The 14,265-nt window shown below is 38.1% G+C and overlaps 1 protein-coding gene across 9 annotated transcripts in view; it reads left to right on the top strand.

Moving 5' to 3' along the window:
- The window catches only part of LOC148146771 (ELKS/Rab6-interacting/CAST family member 1-like), a 922,009-nt gene that overhangs the window by 118,340 nt on the left and 789,404 nt on the right, over positions 1 to 14,265 (top strand). For all 9 annotated transcript variants that reach the window (XM_087997334.1, XM_087997331.1, XM_087997333.1 and 6 more), the window contains one exon: positions 6,347 to 6,484. In XM_087997334.1, the coding sequence (XP_087853460.1) occupies positions 6,347 to 6,484 (138 nt within the window). The remainder of the gene's footprint in view (positions 1 to 6,346; positions 6,485 to 14,265) is intronic.

Below are 14,265 nucleotides of genomic sequence, written 5' to 3'. Positions count from 1 at the left end.
ACCTTTTAAGCCTACACACTTACCTATATTTAGGTTTAAAAAGCTACGTCTAGACTCCATCTTCTTCCTTTCATCGAATTATAAGAATACAGAAGAGGCTGTTGGGTGCATTGAGTCAGTACTGACAAAAACAACTTTAAATCTACACTAATTCAACTTGCCGAAACTTATAATCTTAAAGGTTATGATTGTTCAAGTGCTCATCCAAATACTTTCGAAAGGTTATGGTTTTCTGCCTCAACTACTCTCCCAGGCAGTGCATTCCAGAAACAACAAGGGACAGCAGGCATTCGTAACTGTTGTTTATAACCTACCAAACAATTGTGATTAAGTTTAGCATGGTATAACTCAGGAGATCAGTCCATTTACAAGGTGTAATTTTGGATGATTTCAGTCTCATAACTATATTTCATGAGCATCAATGTTGTGGAGATCTGGGATGTGTATGAGATTTGTTTTCTCAAGCAGGGTAGACTAATCAACTGCAGAACGGACTATTTTAGATCTAGTGTTATGCAAAGAGATGAGGTCAATAATAGTCTAGTCAAAACTAATTTTTAGGGAAGAATGACCATAACCTGTTAGAATTTTCCAGTAAGTTCAAAAGCAATGTAGTTCAATCTGAAACTAGGTCTTAAATCTAAACAAAATAAACAGAAGATGAATTAGAAAAAAAACACATTTAAAAAATGACAGACAGGCTAGTATTTAAAGTATTCATACATGGGTCATTTCTTTTTTAAAAAAACAGAATTCCTTTAAGGCACCAAACTTAAGAGGTAAAATGAATCAACTGTGGCTAACAAAGTAAGTCAGAGATTTGAATTAGATCAAAGGAGGCTAATGAACTTGCCAAAAAAGTTGCAAGCACAAGAATTGGGAATATTTTAGAATTAAGTAAAGGAACACTCGAAATATAATTTTAATCCTCTTTAAGGAAGAATGTATTTTTCCATTCAGGTAGTGTGCCAGAGATTTATCAGACTAATTCCTGGAATCGCAGGTCTCTCCTACGAGAGCACATTAAGGGAACTTCTCAAGTTTACAGAAATGACAGGTGATCCAATTTAAAATCGACAAAATTCTTAAAAGGACTTTACAGAAAAGATGTTTTCCCTGACTGATGGTTTTGCACCTGTGGACATATTCCATTTTATACTAAGATAAGGAGGAATTTCTTTACTAATTAGAGGGCCGTAGAAGCTCAGTCATTCCTGAGGGTGACCTCAGAAGATACTTAAATCATGAGGGGCATGGATAAGATAAATACACAAGGTCTTTTCTCAGGGGTGGGGAGTGCAGAACTAGAGGGCATAGGTTTAGGGTGAGAGGGGAAAGATATAATAGTGACCTAAGGGGAAACTTTTTCATGCAGAAGTTGGTGCATGTATGGAATGAACTGCCAGAGAAAGTGATGGAAGCTAGTACAATTGCAACATTTAAAAGGCATTGGATGGATATATGAATAGGAAGGGTTTAGAGGATGTAGGCCAAGTCTGGCAAATGGGACTGGATTAGGTTAGGATACCTGATCGGCTTGGATGAGTTGGACCGAAGGGTCTGTTTCCGTGCCGAAGGGTCTGTTTCTATGACTGGTCTTATTTCTGATTTTAGTTAAATGGGACCACCTTCCATAGAACTACTGTTTTGATGAGAATTGTCTAAACTCTCCCATGGAATGGCAAGAATGGATTAATGTGATATTTGCGTTCAACTTGAATACAGAAAACAGAAGAGCTGACTGTCCTGGGTACCTCATGTTGTCTATATTATGTTCCCAGAAAATTTTAGTTTTTAATTGCACTTAACAGAGCATAGTCTTGAAATATTTTAAACATGAGATAATTCACAGGGCTAAACTGTGCTAGAGCAAATTCCACTTCTGTAATACTGAGTACAGAAAAAACACTTCCCTATATATGACAATTCTTCGTACTTATTGTTGCTTACCAGTTCTGTCAACTTAAATCTACATTACTTCATCTTGGATCTTCTTTCAACTGGAAGAGCAAATTCCCAGTTGTTAGCTCTTATTTTATACCAGAGCCATAAATGGCGACTATACAATGTAATATTGGCAGTGAAAAATATTTAAATACCAGACATAAATTAATGTTTTCTTTTTACTGGAATAAAACAGTATCTTTAACATACATGGATATTGAGAGCCTTAGCTTTGCTGCCTCATATATTGGGTACTATGTTTCTGTTTCCCTTCAGTTGAATATAATTAGGCACTATTAGCTAAAATCTACTGTAATTTCTGGATAAAATTCAATTATAGAGAAGGGGTGCCTCTACCAAATTGTGCATCTTATGTTTCTGGGATTTGGATATTTGCAGTCTCTGGAATTTCATTATAAGTGGTGATATTAAAAGAAAAGTTGGACCTATATAATCCTTTTGTGACATTAGGATATCCCAATTGCTTTGTTAAGAAATGAAAATAGTAATTCCATTTGAGCAGATTTTGCAATGCTAACAATAGTGAAACTATTACTCATTACTTCAATAAAAACCTCAACAATTTCAGGACCTCATATGTACCCAAAATAACACCGAAACCTCGAAGTTGGCTGTTATTAATTCAGCACTTCTCCAACAGTGTGCTGTTGAGACATGTCCGAAGTGCAATAAATAAGATTTGGATGGAAAGTAATGGATAGTAATAACAACTTCAAAATGTTTTTTAAGCACAATTGCCAACCTTAATGTAAGAACTTGCTGGATTTCTCCACTACACAATAACAAACGGACAACACAACACATCCCACACACACATTGTTGGTAGACAAATTGCAAGAACAAGCCACCAATTCAAGCTCAAATGATTTCTAAACTGAATCCTTTTGCCTGAAATGTTGATTTTCCGGCTCCTCAGATGCTGCCTGTCTTGCTGTGCTTTTCCAGCACCACTCTAAGCTCCATCTTCAGTCCCCACTTTTACCTTCTAAACTGAATCTGACCTGCCATAATCAACAAACACCATATTTTCTTCCTGGTAGATACTATTTGAACTTTCTAAAAGGATATTGACCTTTTAAATGTTATGCTATTGTAGAAAGGTTGTACTGCCATTATGAATCAAGGAAGTTTGCAATTCACAAAATACACTATCCATATAAGCCACTGCTGTCTGATTGTCAAGCTAGGATTTCATTTGTTTTGATATCTTTGTTGTAAAAATACATAACATTTCTGGAGGCCTGAGACCAGTGGTGTTCCGCAGGGATTGATGCTGGGCCCACATTTGTTTGGCAGTTGGATCCCTTTGAAGCAACTTGTGTGCTCTCACTTGTGTAACTACCTCTGTGAACCACAGATGAACCATCAAAACTGCCCCTCGAACCCCATGCAAATGCTGGGTACTGAGTTTGGGGTGGAGCTTCTACAATCGAGGTAGTGACACAGTTTTGGCTAAGCCAGCAAATCTTTTCACTGTTCCAAAAATGAAGTCTCGTGTCAAAGAATTAGATTAGGACATGATTGTAAAGTATGCAATGATGTATTCTATTTTGACAGTTTGGTTAAATTTACAAAAACGTACAGTGACATTAATACAAATGGTGTTTCACAAGGATTACTAAAGGACTCAGTGAAATTTTGAATAGCTGATGACAAATCTTCCAAATTTTGGATACTTCACAGCATTGTCCTTCAAGGGTAACTGGGTCAAAGCATTTGAATTTAAGAATGCCATAAAAATTTTTGTACAATTGTGCAACCTGGGTGCAAAACAAGAGAAAATTAATCATTTGAAGAGATCAATAGAGATGATTGCCCTAAATGCATTCTCTGTTGTGCAATGCTGTTCCTTTCTAGAATACAAGTGATAAATTTGTTTTTCTGGAATTGTGTATCCCATGCATAGAAGAAAGAGCAACACAACACAAGTTTTTTGGATTTTTTAGCCAAAAATCAACACATATTAGGATGTTTGACCTTTATTTGTGGTACAGTCCAAGCAACTGTTGTTTTATGACAGAAAGGTGATGATTCAGAATTCTGTTAACTTAAATGATGTTAGATCAACAGATTTGTCCGTCTCCTTTTGTTACGATTTTGTATTTGTTACTACTTCAAGTATTGGAATCACTCTGTGTGTTGATACAATGGAAATAATTTGCATTTATGTAGTGATTTCATGTTCTCAAAATTTTCCAAGAACATTTTACAGCCAACAAATCATACTTTTGAAGTCAGGTCATTGTATTTACTTCCTGTTGTTTTGATTTGAAACAGGGTTTATTTTGTGGACCAACTATTATTCCAGTGTCATATTGTAATAGTTATTGATTTTAACTTTAACATTTTGTAACTTAGCCAAAATTACTTAAGGTTTTTATGGATTAGGATTTCTTTAACTTTGACTGCTTATGAATATTTATTTAATGTAACCATATAAATATCTTGAGTGAAGAAGAGAAAGTAAATGTTTGTAAATTATAATTGCATGTTGATTCAGCTTCTGCAGATTGTTCAACTCAGTCACTCTGACACCTTGCATTATCTGATTACCATTTGGCATTCCAAAAATGGGAAAAAAAGGGTCCAGATATAAAGAAATGTATTTAAAAGTATATATTGTTGATCTGGTAAGTTGAGACTGTTCCACTCTGGAAACTAATAGGAGATACTCTCTGAACCTGTTAGATATAATTAAAGTTCTTGTAGGTATTGGTTGATTACAATATAGGTAAGCAACTTTCTCTCAAATATTTTCCTATTTTCCACAACCATCAAAGTGAATTACTTCAATGATTTAATACAACTGTTGAGTTGGTTTTAGTCTTGTTGTTTGATCCATGCTTAGAATTAACTGAATGAGTGATTAGCCACAATTGTTTTAAATTCAATATTACCATCCTCCAAAAACTCATCCTGAACACTACTTTTTAAATTTACTTAGCAATGCATATATCTGGAGCCAAGTGAAAGTCTCTGCATTTGTGGAGTTCATGGTGATTATTCTGCCACTTAATCTGTAGAAGGAACTTTGAATGACATTGTTTGTACCTCTCCAGAAGTGCATGACCAGTTTGCACTGAAGCTCCCCTGGTGGAGGTTGGCTGTATAGGTTGTTACGGACTATAGACCAAACTCTCGCAAAAATATATTAAAAAGATAGTCAAGACCCTAACTTTTTTCTTATTTAAAAGTAAGTGTAAGGCTTGCATTCCCAGTTGTATCTCAAATGTCAAATTATCGACTTTAAGCAAGATACACTTTATTTTTACACTAAAGTTAAAATGTAGACAAAATAAAAATAACTGCTTAACTGTAACTCTATCAAAACGCTTAACAAAATAACATCTATGTTTGCTACTAGTAATTAATTGTTCCAATATGACAACATCCCATAAACACATTCTTGAAAAAGACAAATTCAGTAACATATATTGTCTCTCATGCAATTCTAGCAGCAGGAAGAGAACCCTTGCTTTTAGCTGTAATTGAGACAGGAATAAGAGTTTCTACAACCAACTTCAAGACCTCAACTCCAGGAAGCTAAATCTAAAACTCTATTGGAGCTTGACCCCACCTATTCAGGTTACTCTGTTTTTCCAACTTTCAAAAAATAAATCTCAAGACCTCACAAGCAATTTACTTCATTGACTTTTAGCAGGCTGCTCACACTTCAATCTCAACCTTTCTTCATAAAAAAAGCAGGATGAAATACATCTCTTAAGGCCATAGTATCATTCTAAGGTGGCCTTGCTTTTGTTGAACCTGCTGAGCAGGGTCATTCTGTGTAGTAGTTCAAAGCCTGCCATTTGACAGATGGGGTTTGTCAAAGAATTTGTTAGCTTACTGCTGAACATAAGCACTATAAAATTGATTATAAAAGTAAAAGGGCAGTTCTGTCATGTCTGCTCTTAGCAACTCTGTTAAGCATTTAACGCAAATATTGTAGTGCCACTAATCTATCATTATAATACTTGGTCTTGTGTGTTTGAATTGGATTTGTAGTATGTTCTTAGTATATGGTTTTGTTTTGCGAGTATTATTGCCTAGCATGCAATGGATTTGAAATTTCACTCCTGTAGAATACCTAATGCTGAATTGGAAATATTCTTGTATTATCAGCCAGTTTTGTAATCATCAATACAGTGTGAGAAATCTCTTGTAAAGCACTGTGTCCTAAATGGCTTCCAGAAGCATAAACATTTAAAGCACAGAAAGAAGTCACTTGGCTCATTATGTTCCTACTATGCGTAACCTCAAACCCAGTGCTTTCAAATCCTCGCTGCCGAGCAGCCACAATTTATTTTTCATTTTGTAGAAAATTAATATTATTTCGTTTGTCTATTTTTAACATTAAACTGAGCAAATTTTTGTTTCTCAGATTGAGAATCTGCAGGAGCAACTAAAAGATAAAGAGAAGCAGATGACTAGTCTGAAAGAACGTGTAAAATCACTGCAGGCTGACACCACCAATACAGATACTGCCCTTACTACCCTCGAGGAAGCTCTTGCAGAGAAGGTGAGTAGTTAGTCTTGTCTAGGTGGAAAATAGAGAATACTGTTTGGTGATGGGAAGCCCTCACTATATTAGTGTCTAATGCGACACTATGTTTGTTAAGTCATAAATGTTTGGATTGTAACAGTGGGGCCAAATTCTGAGTGTATAGTTACAGCTTTGATTTAATTATTACCAGTTCCAGAGTTGATATTTGTTTCAGAATGTGGTGCCAATGAATAGTAGCATTAAGACCTACTGATGATTATTCACATTGACAGTTTCCATGCTGAGACATGTCTTCATGAGAAGCTTGAAAACAAAGGGGAAACATTTTCTTAGGGGTGGTTATGAAATCAGTGATGAAGAAAGTCATGCTATATTGTCAAATATCTGAAAATGCTTGTGGATTGTTCTTGGCAGTTGTTTGTGTTGAGCACCTGTAAAGGCTTTTGCAAAAATTGTCAGAATAATGGAATGTAGTTACCAGTAAGGGTGTGATCTTGCATATGATGTGCCTTTCCTGTACCATCAATCATATTTTCTATGTTTTGCTTTTATAATGGAAAATCCATTCATCATCATTTCACAATGGATAAACTAAATCAACCATTATATATTGTGTAAACCATATATGAACAATGAATAATAAAAAGACTCTCAACCACCCCACTGTGCTTTAATGAAATAATTGAATTAGTCCAAATAGGTTTTGAATACATTTTCAACTTTTTCTCTGTACCTGAAACTTGTAATGTACAAAGAATGAGAGCAAACAAAAATGTTTCATAGCATGACTACATTTAACACTTGTCTTTTTATGTATTTCAACATATTTCCTTGGTGGTCTTGGGTTGGACCTTTCTCTCCTTCCATCTCAGAGCGGTCAATTCCTGACCCTTCCCTCACTGTTGACGGACATGGAAAATGTATCTGGGAGCAAAGCAACACATTCCAGGTCCCAGCTGAACCAAATGCATGATTCTCCTCCACAGCAATGACAAATAAAAAAACTCCTCCCTGTTCTAACAAACTCCATAAATGTCCCAGTGCAGTATAGTGTTCAGCAAATCAGGAAATTACAACCTCTATAATTATGTAATTTAACACAGAATCTCAGGCTCCCTATTCAACAGCTGTAAGTTGATGGTGGTGATGTATGCCCTACATGACATGAGCATACTGTCAAAGCAACTTAGTAAGTTTTGTTAAAACCCCATTATTTTTCCCTAGGACTGTTAAATACCCGGTATCTACATTCAGCTTATGTATCTTGCATTTTGCCTTGCTGCGATTTTGTAAGTTTTAAATTTGCAGGGAAAAAAAATTCACAAATAAACAATGTGTATGTACTGAAGCTATGTGTTCAATGTTAATGGAAGAAAATATTACCTACATCAAAAAATGCCCAGAATGTATTTTAATAAAATTGCAATTAACTTGTCAGCTAATATAGTTCTTTGATGGCATATTCCATTTGGCATTAGAATCCCTTCTCCTTATAAAGCGTCCCTTGGCAATCCATGAGCAATGGAGTAAGAGAAATATAAATAACGTATCTTAGTTGTGTGTTCATACAATTAAAAACAACTTTAAAGTATAAAATGTAAAATAAAAAACCTGGATCCAATTATCCCTTGCTCTCTATCTTTGCTTCACATTAAAATTATTGAGAGAGATTACGGAACCATAATTTAATATTTTAAAAATCATGTAATGCAGTATTCCAATGATTTTCTAATTGTGGAATTATTAGGTATTGCGAGGCAATGTGCATTTTTTTTTCAGTGAATTTGTGTATTTTGCGTCACATTTGGTCTTGGAACAGAAGCTGAACTGGAAATGGGGCTGAGACCTATTTGAAGGATGTGAAGGTACATGGATGGGTGAGGATGGTATGAAAATAAGATTACTTAACCTGGTGTACAATGCGAAGACACAACTATGTGACTTTATGTATTGTGCGATAGCCTGCTCTTGTGAGGCGATTAGAGTGAATGGCTGTCACTGGGTCTGCAGATGGGCAGGCTAGACACACGAAGTCCAGTGAGCAGCGGTTGCTACACAGCACAGATTGGAAGTTGAGAAGCACATTTTTGTATTGATGCTAGAGTGCACACATGCCAATACAATGGTCTGAGAAGGTGTTATTGGGCAGAGAACAATTTCTGGGCCCTTCTGAGTTTGAGTCCTATTGCTTGACAGCTACTTCCAGGTCAAAGAAGACTGATTACCCGCCAGCACAATGAGGCAGTGGGTAGCACTGCTGCCTCTCAGCGCCAGGGAGCTGGGTTCGATTCCAGCCTTGTGTGACAGTCTGTGCAGAGTTTGCATATTGTCCGGATGCTGTAGTTTCCTCCTAAAATCTGAAGATATGCAGGTCAAGTGGATTGGTTATGCTAAAAATTGCACTGTCGTGTATAGGGTTGTGCAGGTTAGGTAGTATGGTAAAAGCTCCAGGTGGGTTGTGGGGATAGAGTTTGGAGTGGGTCTGGATAGGATACCCTTCAGAGGGTTGGTGCCCAAATGGCCTGTTTCTGCCCTGTAGGGATTCTGATTCTGTGCTGAAATGGCGCTTTCGTTGAATGAAAATCAGAGGCTAAATCTTTGAAGGAGAAAAGCTGATGTAATTTAAAGTTTATGTTTGTCCATTTAATTCACACTTAACATGTTAATTCTGGACGCTGGATATAAAATAGGTAGTTTTTAAAAATTTGTTCATGGGAATGGGTCTGGGTGGATTACTCTTCGGAGGGTTGGTGTAGACTTGTGCCAAATGGCCTGTTTCCATACTGTAGGTAATCTCATCTACTCTAATATAGGCATTGCTGACTGGACCAGAATTTATTGCACCTCCCTAAATACATTTGAATTGAATGGCTTGCTAGGGCCATTTCAGGGGGCAATTAAGAGTCAACCATATTGTTGTGGAGTCATATGTCGGCCAGACAAGGAAAAGATGTAAGATTTTCCTTTTCTAAAGGATGTTAGTGAAGCAGGTGGGTTTGTATGACAGTTGACAATGATTACATAGTCACCATTTGGTTAGCTTTTAATTCCACAATTTTTTCTTTTTATTGCAAAATTCAAATTTCACCATCTACCATAATGATCCCATGATCCCAGAACATTTAAACATCGCCAGTTCCTCTGCTTCTGCTTCTCCTTTGCTTTTTTGACTCTTGTATAGTGAAAATGTCTTCTGTTGTCAACTGTGGAATCTTATGTCTTTATTCCTTCAAAAAGTAACTGGAATTTCTAAAACAAACACATAACTTTGGAGAAATAGTGGGTCTGACAACTCTGTTTTGTTTGCAACAGATGCTAACTTTGCGAGTCCAGTGACCCTTCATAGAGTTCACTATTTTTGTTTCAGGTTTACAGCATCTGCAGTTCTTTGTGTTTATTGACTGGGATTTCGAATTAAATTTACTTCAAATAGAATGGGATCATTCAGGAGTAATGCAAAGGTTTAGAAGAGTAGGAAGGATATAGTGATGTGATGGAGATGAGGGATGTTTTGATTTACTCCTGTGCAAAGGTGGGAAAGTGTCCATGATTTGGTAGGGGTACGGACTTGGAAATTTTTTTGGCATTTTGGTGTGGGAATTTCAAGTGTTAGAATTCTAGGAGGGAAACTGCCAAGTCTAGGGCAAATGCCACGAACCATGCAGGGTGACTCCAGACTGTCAGTGCATGTCATTGTGCACGATGACCTTTTAAAGATGGCGCTGGCAGCATGGGTACTGATTATATTGAATGATATTTGATATTTTGATAGCGGTGAGTGCCTCCACCTGCAGCAAGTTGTAGAAGCCAGCTAACATCAGATTGGAAGTTGCTACAGCGATATGGTACATAATTAATAAGTTGGGTTTGAGACTATTGTGCGAGAAAATTCACAGGCCGTCACTGTAAACTGTATGAAAATGGGACATCCAAAATAATGCAAAATTCAGCTCAGAGGTTATGTTTTAAATCAAATATGAAGGGGCAAACAGCAGAGCAGTTAGTGCTTGCTATATTTGCTGTAAGTCAGATTCTGCTGAGGGCAACTGTGTTACCTATTTTAGAGCTATAATTGTGAAGCTTACCATGCAAGTAGGTAGCACTGTAAGTACCTTAGAGATAAGATTGCTGAGCTTGGTCAGAGGTGCATAAATTGGAGTGCTTTTTGTCATGATTTTAGGTAGGCATGATGGAACTAGCAAGACATACAAAGATTGGATGGAAAAAGCAGTAGGAAGTTTACAGGAAGTGTGAATAAATGTGAAACTTCCAGTATACATATTGATACATTTGCCATAGCATTGATTACCTGAGCCAGGGAGAGAGACAGTAGGAATATTATTTAGTGTAATACATAAAATATTATCAGGGCTGCATGATTTCGAAATGTAAATTAACTTGCAGTTTTGGTTATTGGACTTGCAATACAATCTGTGGTCTCAAAGTTTTAAAATTTTTGAAACCGAACGAAATTGAAATGAGAAACTGAAGAAGGGGAATCCACTCCTGTTTCTCAGGAAACTTGAGACCGAAGGGGAGGCTGGCAACCCAAGCTTCTGAGGAAATATGAAACTGATGGAAACCATATATCAGGACAAAGTACAATCAGAGTTCAATTCATGATACTAAGGCAAGCTGAAGAGTACAGAGATGAGACCCAGATGTTGATATTCAGCAGATATACATTTGCTTGACCTGTTTTCTATTACTTGAAGGTTAAATTGATGAATCTGCACCATGTAGACTATTTTCAGCAGAATATGTAGATGTGTGCTATTTTTGGTGATGACCATGCCAATATTTGTTATGTGTTCTGCATTTGGTTAGGGGGTCAGACTAAATGCTAGAAGAGGGGTTAAATTTTTCTTAAGGTAGTCTGATTTTTGAAGGACTTTGCGGCTGAGATTGATATGCAAAGTGGGCTGCTGGCCCAATTTGTAATATCCGTCTTAGCCCTGTTTCCGTGTAATGCTTAATTTATAATTTATAACCATGTGACATTGTGTGAGATTTAACAGCCCAGCAATAGAGTTGAACAGAGTCAGCATGAAAAGGAAATCATACTTGACAAATCTACTGAACATTTTTGATATAACTGGTGGAATTGATAAGGGGAACCCAATGGATCTGATTTACATGGACATTCAGAAGGCTTTCAATACTTTCTCAGAAGAGATAAGCATGTAAGATTAAAACACCTGGAATTGTAGTAGTGTGCTGACATGGAAAGAAATTTTTTTTAGATTTTAGGTTTTATTGTCACGTGTACTCAAGTACAGGAGCACAGTAAAAAGTATATAATGTTGCCACAGATGGCGCCATAAATACCTAAATACAAAAAAAGCTTAGATACAAAGTAGTAAGCAAAGCGAGAATGAAAAAGTTAAGCATTACTTCATAAAGAAATAGGAAATAGTTTATATTAAAGTCTACCGAATCGTGGAGATCCAAGATGGCGGCAGGTCTGAGTGGTCTGCTGTGCTCGGCTCTGTGCCACACCCCCAGGCAAGGTGGACCTTTACCTCGCCCTTACCCCCTTATCAACCACCCCCAGGAGCAAAAAGTATTAATTTAAACTTCTTAATTATCTGGAGCTGCTGAAATCATGTGTGACAGCTTTAAGGCCAGGATGAAATTGAATAAAGGGGCCTAAAGGAGCACAGCAGACAGGGCACTCTCCTACTGCATTGGGGGGGGGGGGGGGGGGGGGGTGCCTGCAGCAATTGCTCAAACTCCCGTGATGGCCCCTTTGGATCTAACAGGACAGCAGCATTTACTCTAGGAGTTTGCCAAACTCCGTGAGAAGATTGAAGCATGCTAAAAAAGCTTAAGCAGGAAATCCAACTACTGGACCGAAGAATGGAGGCAGTGGAGTAGAAGACCGTGGCGGACGTCTCTGGAGGAAGGATCCAAACGCTGGAAGACCATGTTCAGGTCCTTCGGGAAGAAGTCGACGACCTAGAAAACAAAAATAGGAGCAAAAACCTCTGGCTTGTGGGTCTTCCGGAATGCGAGGAAGGCGAGGACCTTGTTGGCTTTCTGCAGGGATGGCTCCTGGCGTTGGAATTGGAGTTGGAGTGGGGCGTGGTGAGTGTGGATTGGGCCCAACGGATCGCAGTGCACAGGTCTGGGTTGGACCCGTGCCCCCGCGCGGTCTGAGTGCAGGTCCTGTATGATAAAGAAAAACAGTTCATAGTTGAAACAACAAGAAGACTGGTAAGAAATTCACAGGATTTAATGTAATAAAAGCTCAAAGATAATGTTTTCTTTCAGGATTTTTCAGGAGCCCTAATTAAGAAGAGAAGAACATTTGATGATGTCAAGAAAGAATTAAGGGGCCTGAACATTCAATATTCCTTGAAATATGCGTTTCACCCATGGGTGAGCGGTATATAACTTTGACTCCACAGAAAAAGCAAATTAATTTGTGAATTCTTTGAATTGAAGGACTTGAGTTGGAGTGGGAGGGGAGGGGGTATCATTGCAGATAATCGTTTTTATTGCCCCTTTTTTCACTTCTCTCTCTCCCCTTTCTTTTTTGTGGTTATTGGCTTTATACATACAGTCTTGTTGTAAAATTGGAATTATTTTTGGGTTGGGTCGGTTGGGTATTACCGAGGGTCCTTTTTTCTGCTGTCCTTTTGATTTTGTTTTGGGGTGGCTGTATCTGTGGTTAAGATGAGTGGGGGAGAGATAGCCATCCATTGTTAACTCTCAGAATGTAAATAACAGGTTTTCCTCATTTGTGAATTGCCTGGAACTCGAGCACGGCCTCAGCGAGATGGAGGTAAGATGGTAGTAAGGATTGGGAGGAATGCCCCCTCTGGGCAAGGGGGAAGATCTCTAGTGAATTGGGGGGTTATTTGGTGTTTGTTTCAGTTAAATGTAGTGATTAGCTTTTTTAGTTGTAGTCGTTTTTAAAGAAGTAGTTTTTAGAGACTAGAGTTAATGTCTTTGTAGCTCATCTCACCTCAGATAAGTTTCCTCATCTTGGGAAACCACGGACGGCATCATAGAGTCATAGAGATATACAGCACGGAAACAGACTCTTCAGTCCAACTCGTTCATGCTGACCAGATATCCCAACCCAGTCTAGTCCCACATGCCAGCACCTGGCCCATATCCCTCCAAACTCTTCCTATTCTTGGGGTGCGCCGCACGATCATAGGAGGGGGTTGTAATCACCTAATAGATCCTGAAGTTGATAGGGTGCCAAGAGGCCCGGCAGGTAAGTCCGCTCAATCTAAGCAGTTGGTGGACATGTGTGACGAGTTGGAATGAGTGGATGTGTGGAGGCATCTCCACCCTAATGGAAGAGACTTTCCATTCTACTCCAACCCACACAAGTGCCATACATGAATTGACATGTTTTTTATGCCAACTGACGGTTTGGACAGAACATTGGCATGCAAAATTGGGAATATAGCTGTCTCAGATCATGCGCTAGTGTATTTAGATCTTAAAATCAAGAGTTGTGGAATGGATGCAGGACACTGGCGCATGGATCCATTTCTGTTAAGAGATAGCAAACTTGTTGAGTGTATCAGAAGGGAGTTCAGGGCTTTCTGTGATTTCGGCAATACTTTGGGAGGCCACTAAGGCATATTTACGAAGCCTGATAATTTCGTATTCAGCGACTAGAAGGAGGCAGAGGGAGGAACAACAACGGATGCTGAAGGCCCGGTTGCAGATAGCTGTGGAATCTTATTATAATACGCCCTCTCTGGTCAAGTTGCAGCGGGTCACAGCACATTGCACACACAAATGGCTAAAAAAGAGGTCTCCTTTGCTAAACA

This window comes from Chiloscyllium plagiosum, unplaced genomic scaffold, assembly GCF_037043375.1.
Source record: "Chiloscyllium plagiosum isolate Xiang-an unplaced genomic scaffold, Cpla_swu_hap1 HiC_scaffold_19, whole genome shotgun sequence".
NCBI lineage: Eukaryota > Metazoa > Chordata > Chondrichthyes > Orectolobiformes > Hemiscylliidae > Chiloscyllium > Chiloscyllium plagiosum.
This window is presented reverse-complemented; position numbering and strand designations above follow the sequence as displayed.